Source organism: Geotrypetes seraphini, chromosome 16 (genome assembly GCF_902459505.1).
Source record: "Geotrypetes seraphini chromosome 16, aGeoSer1.1, whole genome shotgun sequence".
Taxonomy (NCBI): Eukaryota; Metazoa; Chordata; class Amphibia; order Gymnophiona; family Dermophiidae; genus Geotrypetes; species Geotrypetes seraphini.
In genome coordinates, this window is record NC_047099.1 from 52,045,139 (window position 1) to 52,070,334 (window position 25,196).

The 25,196-nt window shown below is 46.5% G+C and overlaps 1 protein-coding gene across 3 annotated transcripts in view; it reads right to left on the minus strand.

Annotated features, from left to right (window-relative positions):
• Positions 1-7,321: 7,321 nt before the first annotated feature.
• EVI5L (ecotropic viral integration site 5 like) overlaps positions 7,322-25,196 on the minus strand; it is a 98,718-nt gene continuing 80,843 nt past the window's right edge. For all 3 annotated transcript variants that reach the window (XM_033924462.1, XM_033924460.1, XM_033924461.1), the window contains 6 exons: positions 23,895-24,035; positions 23,178-23,339; positions 20,744-20,890; positions 20,140-20,235; positions 19,415-19,510; positions 7,322-12,370 (listed from right to left, as the gene is read on the minus strand). In XM_033924462.1, the coding sequence (XP_033780353.1) occupies positions 12,071-12,370; positions 19,415-19,510; positions 20,140-20,235; positions 20,744-20,890; positions 23,178-23,339; positions 23,895-24,035 (942 nt within the window). In that variant the 3' untranslated portion in view covers positions 7,322-12,070. The remainder of the gene's footprint in view (positions 12,371-19,414; positions 19,511-20,139; positions 20,236-20,743; positions 20,891-23,177; positions 23,340-23,894; positions 24,036-25,196) is intronic.

The following is a 25,196-nucleotide window of genomic DNA, read 5'->3' on the forward strand; positions in this document are numbered from 1 at the left end:
TGGGATTTGTTGTTGGCGACCCTAGCTGTCCACGGGATTTGTAGAAATCTTCTTCAGTACCACAGCCTAATTTTTCTTCTATCTGCTTTCCTGAGTGTCCATGTCTCGATTGGGAACACAATGGCAGTGACCAGTCTTTGTTCATTAAATATGGAAATGCAAGGACGTCTCATTCACTAGTTTTATACTGTGACAGCCTAAGCTTTTTCCATGGACAGAACAGCAAATGTTTCCTTACACCCAACATCATAATTCCGAATCAAAGCCACAGCAGCTCCTGGTTTCACACAGGCTCAATTCAACCTGTGATTTGCCATCCTCCTCACCAGTCCATCATGTCAAACAAATAATATAAGGACTTATTTCAACTTCAACTGAGGTCCCGCTGCCAAATTCACATGAAGTTACTTCACACGGGCTAATTGATACCTGAGTCACCACTGAGGTCCAGTTTCATTTCTGAGCTGTGGCTTTATTTATTTTTTTTAAAATAGAAATTATGAGTGTTGGACATGTGGAATCATTTGGCTGAGTCTCCCACTACATGAAATAATTTGATTATTAACTATAAAGTGATAAAACATATCAAAACAGCAAATTAACACTAATATTTGCTGTTTTGCTATAACTCTCTAAAAGTAGAATGCACTTTTTTTTGTCTACTGCAATCAGTTTGATCCCAAACCCAGGCTGACCTTCCAAGACTTATATCAAAGCCTTCTCCAGACCCAAAGATAAGTCTCTTCACTCATTAGATCATTCCCCATCTAAGCAATGCCCCAACATCTTAAGAGAATTAGCAGAATGTGAAATACAGGTTTAGTAAGACAGTGTGAATGTTTTATTGTATCAACGTTTGAAGTACAGATGGTTGGGTTTTGTTTTTTTTTTGTACAATGCATTTATGTTTTAAAATGGACGCAGGCCACAGTGAAGGACACACAGCCAAGTTCATTGATACATAAGTACACCAGTGACATGGAAAGTACTTCTAATGACAGTACAGTATCTTTCATTCTCCGTGCGTCATTATCGCAGTCTCTCTGCGGCCTGTGGCCAGAACAAGGAATGCAGAAATGTTTCTGGTGGGCTTCCTGGAGCTTTGGACCAAAGGCAGGACCCAGAAGTATTCTGGGCAAACTAAACTCTCTAGAGACCACTAGAAATTCACTTTGGAGAAACAAGACCTGCATAGATTAACACACAGCTTTTAAGGGTGTTTCTAGGTTAGTACTTGGCGAGAGTGATATAGGACTGCTCTATGTCGGTTCCTGCTGTGGAGCGCAATTTGAGGAGCAAGTGGGAAAAGACTGGCCTTCACAATCCATTTGCACCAAGCACTAAGGGCCTGATTCTTGTAAACACAGTTGTCAATCAACCACTAGGCACCACTTACAGAAGTAAGCTTAGCGGTGCCTAGGAGATTCCTGGTAGAGAATGACATGGGGACAAATTTTGCCCCATTCCTGCAAGCTCCGTCCTCATTTGCACAAGCCTCAAACACTTTAAAATCATAAGAGTTCGAGGCTTGTGCAGTTAAGGCAGAGCTTATAGGAACGGGGCAGGGACAGCGACAACACTCGCGGGGATGGGACGAGGAAATTGAATTCCTACGGGGACAAATTTGTTCCCGTATCATTCTCTAGTTCCTGGCCTGTCAACCACACCTACTTTTCAGGTAGACATTGCTTGGCACTGCTAGGTAATTCTGTGCACAACTTATTGTTTTAATTTGTTTCATTGGTGTTTGATGGCATGGCCAATGGCCTTGTCATTTAAACCAATTCAAAACAATTAAATTGTTCTTGGATTTCAGTTAAGCATCCTCGATGAATGCGTCTTCCAGCACCTAACTTCTACGCCATTTGTAGAATTTATCCCTGTATGACTGTTTTACATTCGGTAAAACTATCTAGTCACATACCTCTACGTATCGAAAGACTTTACTATACCATAATACAGACATAGGGAGTCGGCACCTGAGCAGGACATCAAGCTGAGCCAGGTCCCATTTCACATCACTGCCATGTGGAAACAGGCCTACATATCTCTTTGTTTGGGAGGGAACCAGGTTGGCTTAACCCAGGGGTGTCAAAGTCCCTCCTTGAGGGCCGCAATCCAGTCGGGTTTTCAGGATTTCCCCAATGAATAGGCATGAGATCTATTTGTATGCACTACTTTCATTGTATGCTAATAGATCTCATGCCTATTCATTGGGGAAATCCTGAAAACCCGACTGGATTGCGGCCCTCAAGGAGGGACTTTGACACCCTTTCCTCGACTGTGTAGATGTTCACAAATCGTGTCAAGGGCACTGCAGAAACAACTCCTGGGTATGCTGTAACACACGGCCCAAGGGAGCAGGTGCTTTTCTCTAAACCAGGAGTCTCCAAATCCAGTCAGGTTTTCGGGATTTCCCCAATGAATATGCATGAGATCTATGTGCATGTACTGCTTTTAAAGCATATTCATTGGGGAAATCCCAAAATCCTGACTGGATTTGGCCCTCGAGGAGGAACTTTGGAGACCCTGCTCTAAACTGACTAAACCCTGGACTCACTTCCCAAATGAATATGGAAGGAGGGCTGGAATGTATTATACAGAACAGGGGGGGGGGGGGGGGTTCATTTTGGCACTTTATTTGGTCCAAGAGAACAGTAATAATTTAAAAATAAAATGTTTTAAATATAGCCAGTAGAAAAACAAATAAGGAAAACATTTTATTCTCTAAATCCTTCTTGAAAGTAGAGAGAGTGAGGTAGAGGCCTTGAATGCTTTTATTGGAGGTGGTTTTGAAAACGCCCAAAGAAGCCAATACCCCATGCTTCACAGCCCTAGCACCTAAGGAGAGGTATGGCAGATGTTTGCTTAAGACTTCTCTTTCAAAGCAAAGGCAAAAGGGAGGAAGAACAAGAACGGAAGAGCTCACAAGAAAGCAACCGAAGGATATCATTCTGTAAACAAGGCATTTCCTAAAAGATCACAAGCAACAGCTCCAGTACAACCCTTGTCATGCCATCTAATGTAAGGGTTTGTAGCCCAGTGAAGTCAAGATTATCTAAGCGGTTTTACAATCAGGTACTCAAGCATTTTCCCCTGTCTGTCCCGGTGGGCTCACAATCTATCTGACGTACCTAGGGCTATGGAGGACTGAGTGACTTGCCCAGGGTCACAAGGAGCAGCACAGGGTTTGAACCCACAACCCCAGGGTGCTGAGGCTGTAGCTCCAACCATTGCGCCATACACTCCGCCACAACGAACATGCATGAGATATTTGCATCCAATCATTGGCATAGTAAAAGGGGGGGAAAGGGGTGATCTGCTCCAGGCGCCATCTTGGTGGAGATGCCAGCATCTCTCCTCTCCAACCCCTTGCTGCGCACGTGCCTTCCCTCTGACACCAAGCACCTCCCCTGCCTTCCGATCTCCCTGACCCCTCCCACAAAATCCTGGTGGTCTAGTGGGCTTCAGATCATACCCCTCCCCCCCAAGCTCGAGAATTCTCCATCCCCATCGCTGCCCCTCCTTCATACCTGTCATTGAAAATCAGGCAGAAGGGATGCCTACTCCCTCCTGCCTCGAAGGGCCATTTCATAATGGCAGCCCTTCCCCCCCCCCCCTCAGGGTGCATCCTGGAAGGGGCCTAAGGTCCTTAGTGTATGCCAGTGATGCACTAGTATGACCTGCGAGGGGGGAGGGCCACCATTATGAAGTGGCCCTTTGAGGCAGGAGGGAGTGGGTGGAGGGTTCTTGAGCTGGGGAGTCTGATCCGAACCCCACCCCCAACCAACTAGACCACCAGGATTTTATGGGAGGGTAAGGGGTGATCGGAAGGCAGGGGGCACTTGGTGTCAGGGGGTCCCGGTTTGGGCGGCCGGGGAGGAGGGGTGTGCCGGAGTAAACCTTCGCCACAGGTGCCCCCTAGCCTCGCTATGCCACTGCATCCAATAGGAGTGCAGGCAAATTTCTCTCAGGTATATTCATTGTGGAGATCCTAAAAATCTAGTAGCAAAAGGACATCTTAGTCTTCCCCTATGGGGAAACTGGTGATGTGAACACCATGCAGGGCCTCCTGGAGAGGAGAGTCTCAGCCAGTGCAATAGTGAACAGTCCTGGGCTTTCACATGCCCAGAATTCTAGAGGGAAAGATGCTGTGTGTCCCTTTGCAAAAGATAGGTGGGCACTGCAACTGTTGGGAAGGAGATGTTAAAAACAGACGACAGGCCTTAGCAGATGCCATCTCTGATTGAATTGGAAGCCCCAGAGCAGGCTGCTAAGTGATGGTGTAACAAATGCTTTTAAAGTGCTAAGGGAACCCCCCCCCCCCCCCCATAGTTCTACCTCCTGCTAGCTCGACTTTTAGACCAAGGCTGACTTTCTTGCACACTCAGCTCTCCCCTACCCGTTCCCTCTTGCCTCTGAAGTTGTGCGTATTTGTATGGAATTTGTCTAGGTCAGAGGCTCTCTATCCAGTCCTCGGGACACACCCAACCAGATGCATGAGCTACAATGTGGATGTGGCCCAAGGACTGGGTCGAGAACATCTATATACACAATAAATGAAATGAAACATTCCTTTCAGGGTAATTCTATACTTTGGCCCCAGCACTTATTTGTATCAGAGGCACAAAATTAGCAGGTAAGAGCAGACTTGACGTAGACTGCAATTCAGTTTAGGATGGGCTTGGGGGGGGGGCGTCCCTAGATTAATGCAGCACAACAGTGTCAGTGCGATGAATCCCATTCAGCATTTGTGGGGGTGATGCCTCCCCTACCCTCTCTTGTGCTGCCCCCTGGAGCAGCAGGGTGAGGCCGGGAAGCAGGTGGTGGTGGTGGTTGGCAGGGAGCTCAGGCCCCGGGGAAGGAGGGGGGGTAGCTGCCACCAGAGCTTTTAGCTGCTAATTGGATGGCTTGCTGCTTGAAGTCTCCCTACAATAAAACAGCCATGATGAATCGTTCCATTCGTCCTTGGGACGGCTTCAGGAGCCCTAGCAATTTAGAACATGAGGTCGGTGCTGGGCCCACTTTCAGTCTGAATCCCATAAAAGTTTGAGATGGTTTGGATATGTGGAGTGAGTTTATTTATCTAAAATATTTATCTGTCTAAATCCTAGATGGCTTACTTCAGAAACTTTTCAAATTCAACCTTACCCTCCTTGCCGGGGTGCATAACCAGCCACAAATTATTTGCAAACTTCTGACATTCCTACAACCTTCACTGCCATACTCAAGATGTACCACATATTCAATCCATACCAATAGAAATCGATTTATAGGACAAAAAAGAAAAACCCCCAAGAGCGGGAGACAGACTGAACTCTTGCATGTGATCTATTTCTCTTCTCTCTTGTCACTTTCATGTAAGAACAGACAGTCATCCTATGAGCTGGGAGGGAATTCTACAGAATGCAAGGAAACCCCTTTTAGCGAAAGAGGGACCGACCTCTGCACTAGACATCCCAGAAAAACAGGGCCCAAGAGGAGAACAGTGGCAATGGGTGGGTTAAGTGCCACGCCCCCTTACCCCTTTCCCATTGTATACGACAGAAACCAGTTCATTCTCTCTACTAGTCTTTCAAAAAGGACAACAAAACACCCGCCACCTGACAGATACGTGGAAGGACTCTCAAATTGAAATGTATTACCACCCCCATCTGTATAGCACACTCCTTGGTTCCGCCTCCATGGTCCACTTAAGCATCCTACGATGTATATTATAAAACGTAGTTGTCATTTGCTCAATGCATTCAGGTCTCTGTAAAAGGTGTAATTTAGAAGGGTTTGGCAACAGAAACGCAGCATAGATGAATATACAGTATATATATATATGTATTTTTTTTATATATTAAAATATACAATTATAAATACCAACAGGCCTCACTTGGGCATCTTAATATAGGTTCACAGTAACATTGGAATTCAAGGAAAATAAGGTAACATTAGTGTCCTTGCCCTGGGACTGAGATAGGATAGAGGTGGAGTGCCCTTGAACATTAGAGATACTGTTGTGTATAACCACCTTTCCCTCTGCAACCCCTGTGGGGGTGGGGAGGGGATACAAAACAAAGCGGAAAAAAAAGGAACAGAGAATATCCAGGAGCGCAGTCTGCTCCAGTTGCCTCCCTTAAGTTTCTTTTGCTGCGTCTACCTTGCAGCCTTCAAAGAATCGGGCGACTAGTCCTCCCAGAATTTGATCACCTGCACTGGAGCAACTGAAAGCCCAGTTGTCATCTGCAGCAGTCCATCATGGAAGTTTGTCACCAGTGGATGTCGCTCGGCTAGACTGTTGCAAAGCCCAAAGACGTCTAAACTTCCCACTTGGTTGATGTGGTGTCATTCGCTCAAAAAAAGTGTTTCTCAATCTAGTCCCACTGGACTCCTAGAACGCCTAAGGTTAGACTGCACAAAGGACATATTTTTCCTGTATCAACCCCACCCAAAGCACACAAACAGATTTTGAGCATATTGATCATCGATACAGGAAAAATTTGGAGGCCACCGGCTGCACCGTCCGTGAGGAACGGCATTCATACACAACTCCCCTTTGTCATAAAAACCTTACACATAGGACAGCTGGTCAGATTTGGCACTAGGGCAAAGCACCAGCATCAGACCTGATAACGGTAAGTTAACAAGACGCCAGAATTAGTGTTGACCAGAACATCATTACCATCAACATATGAATTGAAAAAAATATTTCCTGTTTCCAGAGTCTTCTGTACCACTTCCACAAAAGAGCTTATGGAGAGAACATCATTTTGCGTAATGGTAATGTCATGAATGCTATACAAAGTCTCACGTCACCACACGCCCAACCACAAACCATCTGACTTACTTTCTGAACTTTTCTGGGTATTTATCATTCCGAGGGAGCAATGAGAGAGCAAGAATCAAAACAGCTTTATTTGAACAATACAGACCCAAAGGATCCCAGAATGACACAGGGACAGAATTTGTCCCCCGTCCCCATGGTTAACCATGAGAAACCATCCCTATGTTATTCTTTAAGGAGAGAGGGAAGACTCAGAGTATGAATAGTCCCAGCCACTGACCCTCAAGCCTTGCATTGAAGAATGCTGGTGTAGAAGGACCAAGGTTGAGATGGACACTAAAGAATGACACGAGATGGTTTCCAGCCACTTACCCTCAAGCCTTGCATTGAAGAATGCTGGTGTAGAAGGACCAAGGTTGAGATGGACACTAAAGAATGACGCGGGATGGTTTCCAGCCACTGACCCTCAAGCCTTACATTGAAGAATGCTGGTGTAGAAGGACTGAGATTGAGAGAGACGCTAAAGAATGACGCGGGATGGTTTCCAGCCACTGACCCTCAAGCCTTGCATTGAAGAATGCTGATGTAGAAGGACCAAGGTTGAGATGGACACTAAAGAATGACGCGGGATGGTTTCCTGCATTTATCCACGGGGATGGGAACAAATTTGCAACAGAGATCGACTGGACCAGGAATGAAACTGGGCAGATTAAGTGGACTCTAGTTAATTTCTTTATCTATATTAAAGGAAAGGGTTGGAGACTACCATTGACTTATTCAGTGGGATCTTGAGAATAAAGTGACAATGTAACAAAAAGCAGGGGGTTTTAAGACAAAAATATTTACAAGAATTTAGGCTACTTAATCATTATCTCTAGATCTTGTGTAAAAAAAGAGAGAGATTCCATCTCTCTGATCATTGGAGTAATTTGAGCTATGAAATGATTTTAGGTCATGAGGGTCAGCCTCAGCTGCTCCTGTCTCACTCAAGAAAGCGTAGGCCTGAGTGGGCACAGGCCCGCCAAGACACCTGAGTGCTGGTACCTCACTTCCCTTTTTCCCTCTCCTCCAGAGGCCTGTGGCCCATATCTGCCCATCTCTCTCTGAAGCAACCCCCTCCTGATATACCTAAGAGCCATCGCTGGTGGTGTCGTACAGGGCAACCCATGCTGGCCCTCCAGGCTTCCTTCTACCGCATTCCCTTCCTGTTTCTTTTCACTGGTGGGGACATGGTAGAGGGAAGTCAGAAGGGCCAGCAAGATGCCTGTAAGAATTGCTGCCAGCGACAGCTCTGAGGTAGACTGGGGTGGGGAGAGATGGGCAGATGCCAGGCTATGGCCCCTGGGAGGGGGGCAGATGCTGGCTTGGGTTGGAGAAGAGGAGAATGATAAAGATGTGTGTAGGAGCAGAGGGGATGGATGTGGCGACAGGTTTTGTTGTATTTTTTTAATGCTATATATGTACATGGGCAGATCTTGCTATGCTCCTTCTACTCAAAAAAGTCCAAATTTAAACTGAGGTAGTCCATCTCTGAATGACCTGGAACAGGGTTGCAGTATGGTTCCAGGGGACAAATATTGCCCTGTCCCCGTGGGAACTCATTTTCCCGTCCCAGCGAGTTCTTTTCCTGCAATCTCCATCCTCATCAGCAGAGCTTACAGAAATGGGGCAGGGGCAGCGACAAAACTCACGGGGACGGGAAAATTGAGTTCCTGCGGGGACAGGGAAGCATTTGTCCCCATGTCATTCTCTACTCAGTAGTATAAGCAGGGTCATAAGAATACTTTCAAAGCTCTAAGAAGAAGCAACATGATAAACCATCACAGCCCATGCGTCTCTCCTGGCATACTTTTTGGTGTTTATTTCACCGTTAATCCTGTTGATGTTTTCTCACTTAGAAGAGGCCTTACCCTTTGGGTTGGAGCCTTCAATGTTTACTAGAGGATTTTCGCCAGTATTTTGAATGTGTAAGCATTCAAAAGACAAGAAGAGGAAGGCCGCCATAGGGTTGGACAATCTGTAAAAAGGAAACAGGGGATGTTTACTTTAAGCAGCAAGAGAAATCCAAACGATCAAATCTGGATTTTCTGTATTCTGTTCAGTTGAGCTATTTTATTCCCGCCCACAAAACTGGAACTGATCTGGGGTATAAAACAACTCAATTTGAAGAGCTACTTAGTCAACTGATTAACGGGAAGAGTTTGAGCTATGAGATATACAGTGCCTTGCTGTCATATTTGTATCCTACCTCCACTTCCACGGTGGCCTGGGAACAGGATTTTTAACTCTAATGGAGCCTGAAAAATCGCTCAGATATAACACAGGGAAGAGTAAACTTGGGAGGGGCTGTAGACATAGGGGGATTGTTACTGTATGTGGTAGGGATCCATGAATATGTAAATAGACTGGGAGGCAGTGAAGATCTTGTAGCAGGCATACTGGGGAGGGAGGTCAACACTGGTTCCACCTGCTGGCTCTTCAGTGCACAATGGAAGGCACAGACTCATGTACGGGGAGGTTCATTAATGTTCCGCAACTTGATGGCAAGGTATACGATTGAAAGTTATTAGAAGCATACTGCATGGCAGCCCACTACATTGGTACTGGGATACCTCTACTCTAAAACAGTTAAAAATGCAAAAAGGGACACTCATTAGAGCTAAAATGTTTTGCTGCTCCTGGAGCCATCCCTACAATATTCACTTTGGAAGGTTCCAGTGTGTCACCACAAGTACGAGACCTAGTTCCACAGTAACTATGATATTTACCCATTTGGGAGGGGGGAGGGACATTTCAAAATAGAAAATGCCTTAGCGTTAAGTACAGTAATGGGTTGGAAAAGTTTGCTAAGGGGAAGGAGAGAAACAGATCTAATGATGCCCTGCCCAGCTGGTCCGTGTCATTAAGGAAACCAAAGCGGCCAGTGCAACATTGCAAAACCTTCCAGAGGCGATTCAGCAATGGTAGCATTAAAAAATCATCGGTTACTGGTATCTGCTTTTGGCTTTTGCTCTATATTGCACTTCTCACATCGCTCTTCCTCACAAGCCAGTGGACATCATCTCCATAATCTTCTGAAAGGAGTAGGAGCAGTCCTCCTTCCCCTATTCTCTGCTCATCATTCTGTAACAGGTTATCCAAGGGGTTCACCCATGCCAGTCTTCACATTAAGGTGTAATTCCGAGGGTTGGCCACAAGGCTTGTTGCCTCTTGCACACGCCTTGTTCAGGTCAATATTCAAGCTTTTACGGCAAATAATCTACAACATAGTAGTAGCGGGGGATTAGTCCAGTTCGGCTGCCCTACATCTAAATATAGGTTAATCAAGTGGGAGGAACCGGACTACCTCCAGGAACCAGGTTCAGAGGGTGCACTCCGAGTTGTTATTTTCACCAACGAAGTGAACAAACTTTCATCAAAGCGCAGTGTAAGGCCTAGCCTCTAACACCCCAGCGGGAAGGGGAACTTCAGGCCCCTTTGCCTCCACCTGTCTCTGGCTCCCGCCTGCTGGATTGATGTGCTGAAGTCCCAAAGCTGTGCGTTTCAAATCATCATGCAAGAAGTGACAGCACAGCTCTTGTCAGTTTGATGCTCACAAAATTTGTCAGGAAGTGTGTGTGTAAAAAAACATAAAAGCCATACGATTCAGAGATTGCAGGTTGAGGGGAAGGTATTGCCTAGTCTTTGGTCAATAGATAGGATCTCTTAAAGGACTTCCCCCCATGTTGTACACATTGGCACTTTTAAAAGAGAAAAGGAGCTAAGTTAAAAACACCCTGGTGCCACTTCCATCCAAGCAGTACATGCTGTCCTCAAGTTACTGTTTAAAAGATATGTTTGGACAAATCTTCATTTCAGTGCACTCTGTCAATGTTGGGGAAAAAAAGGAACGAACCTATAAAAAAGGGAACCAGAGAAGTTAAAACTTGATTTTAAAAAAGTGAAATGAAAGAAAATTATAATCCAAAATGTATGTTCCAAAAAGAACACAATAAAAAGGTATTCCACTGAGCAGGAGGTTGAAATATGAATGGTCCGAACTGTAGCTAGCAGGCTTTGGCCTGGATGTTCTTATGTGGACAGACAGACACACACACATTTCTTCTCAGAACCTGGGTGTGCTGCTGATCTTCAGCAAGCATCCACTCCATCTTAGCCTTCCACGCCACGTTTCCTGCAGAGCTCTGAACATCCCACACTGGGAGTCCATTTCCTCCCACGTGAAAAAAAGAACGCAGCTCAGTCTTCCTTAGCTAGGCTGATCCTGCAATATCTGAAAATGGATAGAGCAGAAGGAATGGGTTTTTCCACTGGGGATGGGGCCGAGAGAAGCACTCACTTTTCCAGTAATATCCTGGTGGGGCGGATTTGGGTTATGGGGAAGAAGGGAAGGAGCCTGGCCAGGAATCCACAGTAGCATAGTTTTTCTCAGCCCATTCTGGATTCGGTTCTCCAGTCTCCTAATTATCGGGTCTGCTTCAAAGATCAAAAACAGTAGCGATAAATAACGTTTGAAACACATTTCCACATTCTCAGTTTCCATTTGGATTTCTAATGATGGCACAGGATGGGGTTTTGGGTAATGAGGGCAGGGAGTAACTGACAGACTTGGAGGCTATGTTAGTGGACAATGCTTGGGCATACCCTTGATGTACTGGGCAGGCTCAAGCTGGTCCCAGTGGTGGAGGTTTTCTGTCCAATAATCCTGGATAGCAAATGCCCATGACTGTTACAAGAATGGCTGGTCTTACTTATTTTTGGTTTTACCTGGAAATGAACCGCATGACTGGATGGGTGGGGGAGGGAAAGTTGGCAGTTTAATCAGTTTGTCAGCAGAGAGACTGCTTCATGATCTCGCGTGTCTCAAAGCTTCAAGTGCAAAACCTTCACAACATCCTTAAAGGATACCCTCCACAACTCTACGTTTTAATACTGGAGATACTGTGGTTTGAAACGTTAAAAAAAGGAGGAAAAAAAAATCCAGCAGTGCAAAAAAACCAAACTAAAACAGTATCTTTCCCTCAAAGTCAGAAGGTCCTGCGAGATGGAAGTTGCTGTCCTGTACACAAGACCTCAGACAGGTCAAACCCTCAAAAGTTGCCTGTTTAGGATCGAGACTTCCAGTCAACAGAAAAAAGCGCTGGGCGCCACCCTCGTTGAACGAAAGGCTGCGCAGTAGGAAGAGCAGCCCTGATCATCCTGCACGTAAGCATGTTTCTCAGAGTGTCGCAGCCTCCCGTCGCTTGCATTGATAGTTGGAAAGGGAAGAGGGAACAGGCTTTTGTGCATGCCAGTTGCTCACTCTCTTGAGACATTCAGACTCTCGACAGGGAGAGGATCTTCCGGCTCATCGCTCTCGCTGCTGCCCTCGCTGTCCTTAGCTGGATGATCCACCGAACGCAGGAAGCTGGAATTGCGGGGCGAAAGGGGATACAGTACATCCTGCAAGGTCCCTACCACCATGGGGCAGGAGAGCAACTCATCATCCGAAGAGTGCAGGGAGTCCTCGTCCTCCTCCTCCGCCATGTGGTTTACAATGTGAATGTTGTCAAATGCCCGAGGACCTTCGTATGGATTCTGCCCTTTCAGGAGCCTGATCTGAGGGAAGAAAAGACAGGGAGACATGAGTTAATGTGAATCAATGTTGTATGTGAAATGGCTTCTGAGCCTGCTTAAAGATGAAAAGTGACGGAAGCTTAGAACCAAAACAAATTTTATGGACAGAGTTGGTCATTAGGGCCTAGTTATCCATGGCTGAGCAGGCTGAAATGATCATCACCAAAAACATGGCCTTGTGGGAACACATCTGAGTTTACAAGGCATTTTAAAGGCCTACATTTAAGGTGTCTGTCTCGCAGCTATGGAGGCTCATAGGGACGCTTATGGATGCTCAAGGCCACTTCCAGTGGAGACCACACCCACGCCATAGGCGTCTGTAAGCGTCTCTAGGTGTCCTTCCCTGCCTGCACTTTTTTTGGCTGTGAGATGGTGGTAGGATGCATTTTAACGTGCATTTGGAGAATCACGTCCAATATCTTTTGCTATCTGTTGCATTGGATATGAATTTAGGCAGAGACCCACAGTCCTCACCTGTCGTCATATTAAATCTAACAACAGTCTCACAAGCCAGCGAGGCGCATCCATGGAGAGAGATAACTAGGCCAAGGCATATTTAGGGCTTCTATTTTTACCAAGGTTCACCCTGCTCACATGAAGGTTAGGGTTTTGCTGATATTACAGTGGGGTCTTTTTAAATTTATGGTTCTGCTTCCAATCCTCTTACTTTATTTTTATGGCCATAAAGTGCTTAAATGTTTCTTACCTCAGGGCATCATATCCACTACTTGATAAATTTGGAAATTTGAAATGACTGGGGGGAGGCAATTTCTCCAAGTGGGTTAATTTTGCGCATACCATAACATAAGCCAGGGTGTGGGGAGTATGATCTCAGTCTTTCAAATGTACTGTTATCGCTCGCCTTAGTACCTGCACTGTGCCAAAGAAAGCTTCTTTGTGGAATTCATAAGATGAGACACGTACAGCCAACTTATCCAGGCGCACTTGGAAGTTCTTTTAATCAAGCCTGTGGCACCCAAAATGATGGGGAAAATGTATAGCTTTCCGCCACATTTTCTTAGTTTTGGATTACATTTCAAAGTACATGACTGGAGAACTCAGGTTCTATCGAAGTTGAGACCTCTAGCACAGCTGGGTCAAGAGATTGTGGGGAGTAGTGGAGTTGCTTCCAGTTTTAATCACAGCTGGGCTTGAACTCTCATTGCTTAATAATCATAGCTTTGTTTAGACTATAATGACTAGAGGTGCTGGCTCTTTATGAGCTAAGGTAACGAGTTAGAAACATAGAAAATGACGGCAGAAAAGGGCCAAAGCCCATCAAGTCTGCCCACTCCAGTGACCCTTCCCCCATGAGTTTGCTCACCAACCTTCTGCCCTTACCTCATTAGAGATCCCACATGAATATCCCATTTATTTTTGAAATCTGCCACGCTGTTGGCCTCAATCACCTGCCTTGGGAGTTCATTCCAATGATCGACTACCCTCTCAGTGAAGAAATACTTTCTGGAGTCACCATGAAATTTCCCTCCCCTGATTTTCAGCGGATGCCCTCTGGTGGACGAAGGTCCCATAAGACGGAAGATATCCTCTTCCACCTCGATACGACCCGTGATATATTGAAATGTCTCAATCATGTCCCCTCTCTCTCTTCGTTCTTCAAGTGAGTACAGCTGCAATTTATTCAGCCTTACTTCATATGGGAGATCCTTGAGCCCCGAGACTATCCTGGTGGCCATCCGCTGAACTGACTCAACTCTCAGCACATCCTTCCGGTAATGTGGTCTCCAGAATTGAACACAATACTCCAAATGAGGTCTCACCATGGACCTGTACAGTGGCATTATGACCTGTTCTCTTAGGGTTTCCGTAGCTGGCATCACTCTTGCTGCAGGTTTCCAGGTCTCGCTAATCTAATCTAATCCTTAGGTTTGTATACCGCATCATCTCTACATTCGTAAAGCTCGACACGGTTAACAAGAGTTAGGGTAGAAAGGAACTCCAGTGGAGGGAAGAGGCAAAATGAAGAGAAAATTTAGAGGACTAGAATAACCAGAGAGGGAGGAGGAGTTACATTTTTGAGAATAACCAGGTTTTCAGATGTTTACGGAAGAGTTGGAGGGAGCTCAGATTCCTAAGAGGGGAGGTAAGGTTGTTCCAGAGCTGAGTGATTCTGAAAGGGAGGGAATCACTCGCTGCGTCTTGTCAGGAAGAAACCGACATTTCAGCCATCATGCTGTGGCTTTCTTCAGGGTATGCTGCGAGGTCTGCAGTTTGTTTTTATATGTAGTGGGACCACTGACCTGATTGAGAACAGGGAGGTCCGTTGGTCATGAATTAGAATTTTGGAAAGATCCGTAAACCTGCAAGAAGCACGAGGAAACCCTGAGCTTCATGGGGAGACCATCTTTAAACTCACCAGAGATTTTTCCATTCTATAGGAAACCAACGAACTTTCCCGCCAAAATTCAAATTCATGACCAACGGACTTCTTTGTTCTCAATCAGGTCAGAGGTTCCACTATAAAAACAAACTGCGGACCTCACAGCATACCCTGAAGGCCACAGCATGATGGCATAAACGTTGGTTTCTACCTGACAAGACGCAGGGAGACACGGAAACCTGCAACAAGCGTAATGAGTTGAGATTCTAGTGTGGTTTAATCTGGATTCTATCAAGGCTATTGTATCACCACCCAAAAATGCCCTGGTGTCTTTTTTGTTTGGAGGGGGACAGGGAGAAATCTGTCAAAATGTTCAAAACACCACAGGCACTGCTGCTGCTGCTACTACTGGCAACCCTCTCATCTTAGCACACCCATGTCAAACTCGCATGCACACTTCACCACTGAAACCATTTTTCAAAGCAGCTTGAAGAGCAGATTTCTCGCCACAGTTGCTGAGAAACCACACTGGCATGGCTGGGCTGAGTTCTGTGAACACATCAGATTATGGAGAAAACAAAAACACATTTCTTTCCTAGGGTGGTTAGAAGCTGCCCCCACGCCCCCAAGAAATCATTCCCGTCTCTCTTTCTCCAGTCAAGATGAGAACCCGAGGCTGTCTGCGCACAGAGGCAATCTCGCTATGACTGTCCAATTTTACTGCCCCTCTGATTCTCAGGTCTCTCTGTATTTACTACTTTCTTACCACCTTCTCATGCCAGGAATCATTAAGCTGACAGTGGATCCTCCACTCGCTAAAGGGTTTTGGCGCCCATCTCTATCCATGTCTTTTCCCCTCTCCTATCGATGATTAGACACCTTGGACACCTTTTTATTACATAGGACTATATTTAATGTGGGGATGGGGAGGTTTGTTATGTGATTTAATGGGTTTATTCCTGATGAATGGGATGGGTGGGGGAGGGGTCTTTTTTATATGCATTTGACAATAATTGTTAGAATGTCAAGTGATTTGTACGAATTATCTGATTGAATTTTGTACACTTGTTGCAAGAGTTAAAACTGAATAAAGAATTTAAAAAAAAAGAATTATTGGGTGTCCAAGACGAACCTCAACTTTAAGCCGCTACCCCTCCCAATTAACTTTTAATCTTGCAATAAGTCCCCTTCCCTCCAAGACATCTTAGACTGCGCACCCTCCCTACAGGAAGGAATTCACATGCTGAATTGGTGGGGCTGTCAGGATCTATTGTTTTGCTGTGACCAAAGCTGCCTTTTTTTTTCTCCCAAAAATTGTTTATTCAATACAACAATATCATAAAAGCATACAATTGCAGATACAGATCTTTTCAAATTATCAAAGAATACTTTCAAAATTTAAGACAATACAAAAGGTAAAAAGAGAACCCAGATCTGGACTCAAGGAACCAAATAATACCCCTACCGTGAACCACCAAACCCCTCCCCCCTTGACCATAGCTGCTTTTTGCTGTCCCAAAGCAACCACTGAAAGATTAGGTTTCTTACCTCTGCTAATCTTCCTTCTTGTAAATCTCCTCTGGAGGCTGAACTCATGGTGAAGTTGCTATGGTTGGCAACGGCACTTAGCTGTATGGTGTGGTGCTTGATCCTGTTTACTCTGTACAGAGGGCTCCCTCTGCGCGTTTTGGACTGGGTGACCCTGGCAACGGATGCGAATCTCTCCGGTTGGGGAGCAGTTTGCCAGTCTATGCCTGTCCAGTGTTGGTGGACTGCGTTGGAGAGCAGATGGTTGATCAATAGGCTAGAGATGCTAATGATCTGTCTGGCTCTGCTGCGATTTCAAGGGAATCTCCGCGTGTTCTCGGACATTGCGACGGCGGTTGCCTATGTCAACTGTCAGGGAAGCATGAGGAGTCCCCTGCTGAGCCTGGAGGCTCGGATGCTCGTTGCCTAGGCGGAGAAGCATCTAATGGCCTTGTCCTCGGCTCATGTGGCAGGAATGGACGATGTGAGGAATGGATGATGTGCCAGTAGACTCCCTCAGTTGTCAGATTCTGGACCCGGGGAAATGGTCCCTGTCCGGGCTAGAACAGGAAAGCTGACAGACGGGAGGCCAGCAGCGAAGGACTCATTGCTCTGGTTCAACCTTGGCCCACAGGGGAACTTCTGTACATCTTTCCCCCATGGCCCATGATAGGGCGCGTGCTACGCCGGGTGTCCTCTCACAAGGGTCCGGTGATCCTTGTGGCTCAGGAATGGCCCAGATGACCTTGGTATGCAGACCTTGTGAGGTTGAGCTCGGAGAGAGGTCTGCATCTTCCATGCCATCGGAGGTTGCTCACGCAGGGCTCGATTGCACTTCAAGATCTGGACCACTTTGGTCTTACGGCCTGGTGCTTGAGCAAGTGGCCTTAACGTCCAAGTGTTATCACCATGCTCCTCCAAAGCAAGCGGAAATCAACTGTATCGGCCTATACGAAAGCCTGGAGGTGCTTGGTGTGCGGGGGGTTCTGGTGGACCCTTTCGTACTGTCGGTGGCTCATGTTCTGGTCTTCCTGCAGCAGGGCCTCAGGAAGGGTGTGGCAGTCTCTTCTCTCCGTGTCCAGATTGCGGCACTTTCCTGTTTAGGTCTCTCTTCGTTCAGGGGTTCTCTGGCATCTCACCCGGACGTTGTCCAGTTTTTGAGGGGGGCAAGGATGCTGCAGCTTTCCTTATGACTGCCTTGCCCGACCTGGAACCTGAATTTGGTCCTACGTTCCCTAACTTGTCCGTGCTATAAACCCCTGGATGGGATCTCTCTGAAGGATCTTCCTTGTGGCGGTCACATTAACGCGGAGAGTGTCGGACCTTCAGGCTTTGTTGTGCAGAGATCCTTTTCTTCGCATCACAGAGTCTGCGGTGATTGAGGATTGTGCCTTCTTTTCTTCTTTCCATGTCAACCAGTTTGGCTGCTAGCCTTTGTTCCTTCGGGTTCCAAGTCTAAGGACCGTGTTTTGAGGTCTCTAGATGTGCGGCGTCTCCTTTTGAGATACCTAGAGGCCACTAACGGCGTCCATCTGCCGGACAATCTGTTTGTCCAGAGGTCAGCCTGCTTCCGAGGCTACCATCTCACAGTGGAAACGTGCGGCCATTTCTGGGGCCTATGTGGCGGTGGGGAAGAAGCCTCCCCTTAGGGTGAAGGCTTACTCTACTAGAGGAATGGCTTCCTCGTGGGCTGAATCTCATGTGGTCTCATCTGAGGAGATTTGTCGGGCAGCCACTTGGACTTCCCTTCATACTTCTTCCAGGTTTTATGTATCAAAGCGGTCCCAAATCTCATGGGGGGCCTGATGAGCCCACCACCAGAACAGAAGAGCCAAAGGCCGTATCAACCTTAGCTGCCACATCAAGCCGGTAAAACCTGGAAAAAGTATGAAGGGAAGCCCACGTGGCTGCGCGACAAATCTCCTCAGGTGAGACCACATGAGATTTAGCCCACGAGGAAGCCATTCCTTCGGTATGGTGAGCCTTCACCCTAAGGGGAGGCTTCTTCTCTGCCACCACATAGGCCGCGGAAATGCCCACAGGTATCCAACGTGAGATGGTAGCCTCGGAAGCAGGCCGACCCCAGTGTGTGGAGCCCGCCAGGACAAACAGATGGTTTGACAGACGCAAGGTATGTCAAAAGGAGACGCCGCACATCCAGAGACCGCAAAACATGGTTCTTAGACTTGGAACCCAACAGAAGAAAAGTGGATAGCCGAACTACCTGGTTGACATGGATTGCGGAAACCACATGCAGAAGAAAAGAAGACAGTCCTCAAAACAACCGCAGACTCCATGATGCAGAGAAAAGGATCCCTGCACAATATAGTCTGAAGCTCCAACAGATCCTGTGCAGAATTGACCACAACGAGGAAAGCGGTCTCGACGGTTAACATCTCTCACAGAAATCCCATCCAGGGGTTCATAGATCAGATGAGCCAGCGAGTGGAGAACCAGACTCAGATCCCACAGATCAACCACCACACCATACAGCTGCATGCCGTCGCCAACCACGGCAACTTCACCACGAGTTCAGCCTCCAGAGGGATTGTACAAGAACTAGTCTTGCCCAATGGTTGGCCAGCCCTGTCCAAGAGTATTTATTTGCATATGGAACAGAAGTTTGTGGACCAACTGATCCCTTTCTACAAAACCAGAAAAAAAGGGATTAGGTACATGATGAAGAATGGGACTACAATTTCTTATATTCTTACTGAAAAAAGCGCAGCACGGAACCGTATTCAGGTTGGGTTCTAGGCACCGTGGCACGTTTAGCGATTTCTTCAGATTTTTTTTTTTTTTTAGTTTACATGATATTTATACAATTTTTTTGTTTGTTTACTGTTAAATTTATAATGCGTTTATCTTTTACATTGCTTATAAGCAGGCCAACTACATTTGAATAAATAACCCATTTGCCTTAGTGCATTCATCCGTCCCCCAGACCATGATGCTAAAGCAGAGGATTGATTCCAAGCCACCATTGCCTGGTTGTGACGGGGGCATTGCAATGTCAACAAGGTCTCAGACTCCTGAACCCAAGAGTCACAGGGCACAAAGGTGCACTCCCAGGATACAAGAAAGTGAGCAAAAGAGGAGGGAAACATGCAAAAGGCGAGGGAAGATGCGCCTTTTTCTTCTAATCTCTCCACACTCACCTCTGTTTTCAGCTCTTCAATCTGATCCTTCAGCTCTCGGATGTACTGAGAAGAGTCGGAATTGTTCAGCTCTCCCTGTATCATGCCTTCTTCTTTCTATAAAAACAGCCATACTGGGTCAGACCAATGGCCCATTTAGCCCAGCATCCCGTTTCAGCAGTGGTCAATCCAGGTCACAAGTACCTGGCAGAAACCCAAATACCATGCCACAGATCCAGGGCAAGCAATAGCTACCCCCATGTCTGTCTCAATAGCAGACTGAAAGGACATGTCCAGGAAAGGAAAGGGTTCAGAAACCAAAGCAGCAACTACCCAAACAGGGTGGTAAAAGGATACAGCCCTCTCTTTACTGACACAGCACTGCTGGAGAAACGGTCATTTTTAATTCTGTTTTTTTCAGTATCTCTTTCACAGCTATTCTAGGGATTTTCCCTCTTTATTCTCAACGTCAACCCAGATTAGATACAAATATCCCGCTTCTTTCCAGAACCCACAGGAGTGGCATGCTCTCTCCCACAGCCTTCCCAACTGGAGATAAGGCAGTGCGCCTTCAATTCCCGCCTGAACAGGCCCAGCAAGTAGGAGTCAGCTAGAGATCCAAAACCAGTCTTACTGTGCAAGATGCCACTGCTGGAACACTGAAGCAGGGCCCAGGTCACTTATCCTTAAACAGAAAACCGTCCGATTGTTTCCCTCTGATGCCGCATTGACCCAGCTCCTCTCACCTGAATCTCCAACTCTGCTATCCGCTGCCGCATTTCTGCCACGGCAGCCATGCTGTCTGCTTCACGCAGCCGCACCGCCATCACTTCCTCCTTGCTCTGACGTCAAAAAGATAAAGTTAGCAGGGTGAAAAAACAGAGGTCCTGGGATGCAGGCGGCTCATTTACATTTTCACAGTATAGTGTGATTGTATCAAATGGGCGTAAAGATGCAAGTTTGACTTTACCCTTTCAATCATGTTAAAGAAAGGCATTCCTGTGAGCGTCTTTGGGTTGGGAGAAGGAAGAGCTATTCTGCCATTACTTCCCCACCCAATCTGCTGCCTGTGCAAATAGGTGGTATAAAGATCACAAAGCATTTACACCTAAGTACCCTGAAGCTGCTAATATTCACCCGGAAACAATCTATGTGGTTTCCTTTTGAAAATCAGCTGCGATCTGTACAGGCCGTGTCCTCTCACTCTGCCCCCTCCCCATACCGAGTGTACACCTGGCACCGTGTCCTTGTCCTCCCCCTCCCTGGGGCCATATATACACCTGGCACCTGCCTCATCCCTCCCTTCAAAGCCCTGCATATGTCTGTTCCTCCCACTAAGGCTCCACACACCTTGCACTCTGAAACTGCGTGCTTGCGCTTGGTCTCGCTGAGCTGCGTCTGGAGCCCCTTATTCTGGGCCGCGACACTCTCTAGCTTCTCTTGCAGTCCGGCGCACTCCTGCTCTCTCCGATTCAAGAGGTTGCTGTTTATTTGGTTCTGTTTGGGGGAAAAGGGAACAGAGTGGAGAGAAAGAATTATCAGAATGAGCAAAAAAGGTCATGAACTTCCAACAGCTTTTTCGGGTTCATCCTACCTCAAATCCCTATTTCTGCAAACCCAATTCCTGCAGGGAAGAAGTGGAATTCAAAGCACAGAAAGTGTTCTTCCTGCAGCGCATGAGAGGATAGCAATTCTCCAGAATATGTGATCTATCTTTCTCCCATCACAGGGGCCCTGGAAAATGCCATAAGCAGGCTTCCAGGCTGTTTCGGGCTTTCGTCCTGAAGTAGGGAATTAATACCCGTTGTCTTTCACAACTACAAAATGCCACAGAGTTACATGATTCTGAATTTCATCCCAAGAAGAAATACAGTTCCTGTGAACCGACTTGTTTGTCCCCGGGATCTGGTTACCTGCAATCTTTATAAGCAAAAGACACGGGGGCCCAGGGATCCCAACTCATGTCTCGCTTCCACAGCTGTTACGTCCCTTCCTTCTAACAAGATGAGTATTGAAAGGATCCAAGCCATCATTTAGGTTCTTCTGCCCCCACAGGGGGATCTTCTGTACCTAATCCATCCCAACCAGATGTGTGTCCACCCACCGCTGCACCATACCCGATAACTTATTCCAGCGGTCTAATTCCTCTCCTAGTGCATTTAAATCTAGCTCTTCTGGTCTTTGCTCACTGCTGACAGAACAGTCGCTCGTGTTCATCTCTCTTTGGCCACTGTCGGAGACTAGATCAGTGTGCCGCAAACTTTTTAAAGCCGGGGCATACTAAACGTGGGGCTGTGGCTGGAGGGCGAGGACACTGATGTGATGATATCATGTGCATGTATGATGTCATCATGATGACGTCCGCACATGCGTGGATGTGCTCCAGCCGTGACCCTGAGACTCCTATTTCCGCCAGTGGTGGGGTTTTGGAGAGGGAGAGGTACCGATAGAAGAAGGAAAGGCACCGGCTGACTGCCTATAGGACAGGGATCTCAAAGTCCCTCCTTGAGGGCCGCAATCTAGTCAGGTTTTCAGGATTTCCCTAATGAATATGCATTGAAAGCAGTGCATGCACATAGATCTCATGTATATTCATTGGAGAAATCCTGAAAACCCAACTGGATTGCGGCCCTCAAGGAGGGACTTTGAGACCCCCTGTTATAGGATATGCCTCTCGCCACGAGTCAGCCTCTCCTCCTTGGGCACCTGGAATCTGCTGCAGCACACGGTTTGCGATACACTGGACCATATGGACCTTATTCTGCTTCAGCATGGCATATCCTATGTTCTTACATTCTTTTTTTTCAAATTCTTTATTCATTTGTTCATCTTCCATCAAGTACACAATATTACATCATTTGAAACTTTTACACATCACTTGAAATTCATTCAATTGTCATTTTACATACATACCCACCCTTCCCACAAATATTTTAATTCAAAATATCATATAAATATAGTATTCTTATCTATTGATTAAACCTTTAAAAGAACTTTCTACCCTCCCCCCTCCCCCCTACTTATAAATGTACTTTCAGTGGAAAAAGATGTCTATTCATTACAATAATTTGTCAATGGCCCCCCAAATCTTTTTAAAATTATTATAGTTCCCTTTTTGTATGGCAATTGTTCTTTCCATTTTATAAATATGACATAACGAATTCCACCAGAATGTATAGTTAAGCCTATTGTAATTTTTCCAATTATTGGTGATATGTTATAAGGCGACTCCTGTCATAATTAATAAAAGCTTGTTATTATTTGATGAAATTTGACTTTTTGCTCTCATTGACATCCCAAACAGAATTGTATCATATGATAAAGCAACATGGTTTTATAGTAAACAATTAATTTGAGACCAAATTGATTTCCAAAAAACCATAATACAGGGACAATAAAATATTAAATGATCCAAAGTCCCTGCTTCCAGATTACAATACCAGCATCTATTAGACCTAGAGCTATCTAACTTTTGGAATCGAACAGGGGTCCAAAAAGCTCTATGAAACAAAAAGAACCAAGTTTGTCTCATAGATGCGGACACTGTACATCTCATTCTCCAAGACCAAATTTGTGTTCTTACATTCTTAAGTGCGTTTATAACCAATTATAATTGTGGTTCAGAGAAATATAGGCAAGCCAGATCTAGAAAGGACACTTTAGCAATACACATTCACAGCATGAAAGAAATGAGGTGTGAGGAGAAGGGAAATATATGGCTGGGTGATACAGCAGAACAGCGGTCTGCAGAAGGAGAGCTCTGGTGCTTCCTGCAACCTCTCACCTGGCTCTCTAGCTCCACAATTCGCTGCCGTAGCTCTCTGAGCTCTACCTGGCCCTGGGCCTCTCTCAGGCGTACTGTCATCAGCTCGTCCTGCAGCTCGTTCAGTGTATTCTTCCGAGGGGAGTCCTTCCAGCGGCCTCCACCACCTCGAGAAGTGTGAGCCTGTAGGAACCAGATCCACATTTTATACGAAGCAAATGGAAACCTTGAATGCTGCTGGGGGAGGAGAGCTGTTTGTGCACGGTACGAGAAGGAACGATGTGGTGGTGGACAGGGTGTATGCATACGGACTAGGATAGATAATACATGTGCTGTGAAGAGAGGGGCTTCATTTCTGTGGTGTGAGTGGAGCCTGTGTGCTACGTATGGTGTGAAACAGTGGTGCGTGGGTTATAGAGGCATGTGTGAGGGTGAATGTGCACAATGCGCTGGAGGAGGGGGTGGGACTGTGTGCGATGGGGGAGTAGTACTGATGAACTTTCTAACTTTGCTTCCTTTGCCCCAGGCTCCAACTTCTGGAAAGTCAAGATGTCGCTGGTGCAAATTTAGTACTTTAAAATATTTTTACATTACTGCTGGAGAGAGAGCTATGCAGGTGTGCATTCAAGAGGGAGGGAGAGAAAGGTGAACGCTGGTGCACATATCCTAACTCTATTACCTGCCAGCACTCTTGGAGGAGCTATAGGGGAGCAGGGTGCGCACGTCTCCATGACTCACCTGCCAGCACTCATTCAGTTCCTTCACCTGCTGCTGCTGCTCCTTCATGGCCCTCACCGCCTCGGCCTCTCGCACTATCAGCGCCTTCAGCTCCTCTTGCAGCCGGATCATGTTGTTCTCGTCGGGCAGCGAGCTGTTTCTCTATGCCAGGAGACATAACATAGCAATGGTGAGAGCTGCCAGTTGGAAGGAAGCCCCGGGCATCAAAGTCTCTACCCCGCTGTACAGGGCAACTTCCAAGAGACTGGGATCTGGTGCTGTGGGCCTTCACTCAGCTACCCAGAGATTTTGTGTCCTCTATTTTTTGTGCTCGTCATAACTTACCCAGTCCAGTCACTGAGCTGGGACAGGGGTAGCACAGAGAGCAAACCTCTTTCCTAAATCCTGCACTGAAGAAAGGGCCCTCTATTCAGTCACAGGGTACCATGGTTGCTTAAGAGCCGAAACCCCCGCCCTGTGGGGCCTGTGAACGCTGCTTGCACGATTCCAGCCCTGCAAGTGGAAGAGCTGTCTTGGGATAATTTGTGGGGAGGTACAAGGTGAGGTAAAAGTCCTCTAATTCCTCAAGCAAGCTCCTTCCACCTCACCCAGAGAAGTAAAGAAATACATTTTATTGTATCCCACTTTCAGTGCTACTGTTCACAAAAGCGCTATTTTATTTTTAATTCTTTATTCATTTTTTAAACTTTTTTTTTTTTTCCAAAGGAGTCCGCCCGATGCTCCGGACCCAAACACTGCAAACACCAATTGTGTGGGTCAGTGAGGGAGATCGGGCGTGCACACCGCTGGCACTTTTTAAAACCGACCTGCGGGGGCATGAAGGGGAAAACGGCCTCCGCAAAATCGAACCCCGAGGCCTGTATAATGGCAACAGGCCCCGCCGGGGCAAAACGAAAAAAGGGGAAAAAAAGCAAAGTTTTTTGTTTTTTTTTTTTTACAAAGCAAAGAAAAAAGAAACCCGAAGGCAAAGGAAGTAAAAAATTGGAAAAAAGCGCGAGCGGGAAGGCAAAAAGTGGTTTCAACGGCCGTCGAAAAAACACACGCGTCTTCTTCGCTCCGCGGAAACGAAGAAACTGGGGACCACGCACTCCTCCGTCGGGCGGGAAGGCACTCGCGCACGCGTGGTGCGGCCAACTAGAAACTTCTAGTTAAAAAGGTCCGTACCGAGGGCTCCGTCGGTGACGTCACCCATGTGTTAAGAATATGCTGCCTGCTTGTCCTGGGATAAAAGATAAATCATTTTACACTTTAACTACTTAATATTCTACCAAAGTCTAATTCACTTCAAATATCCCTCCACCC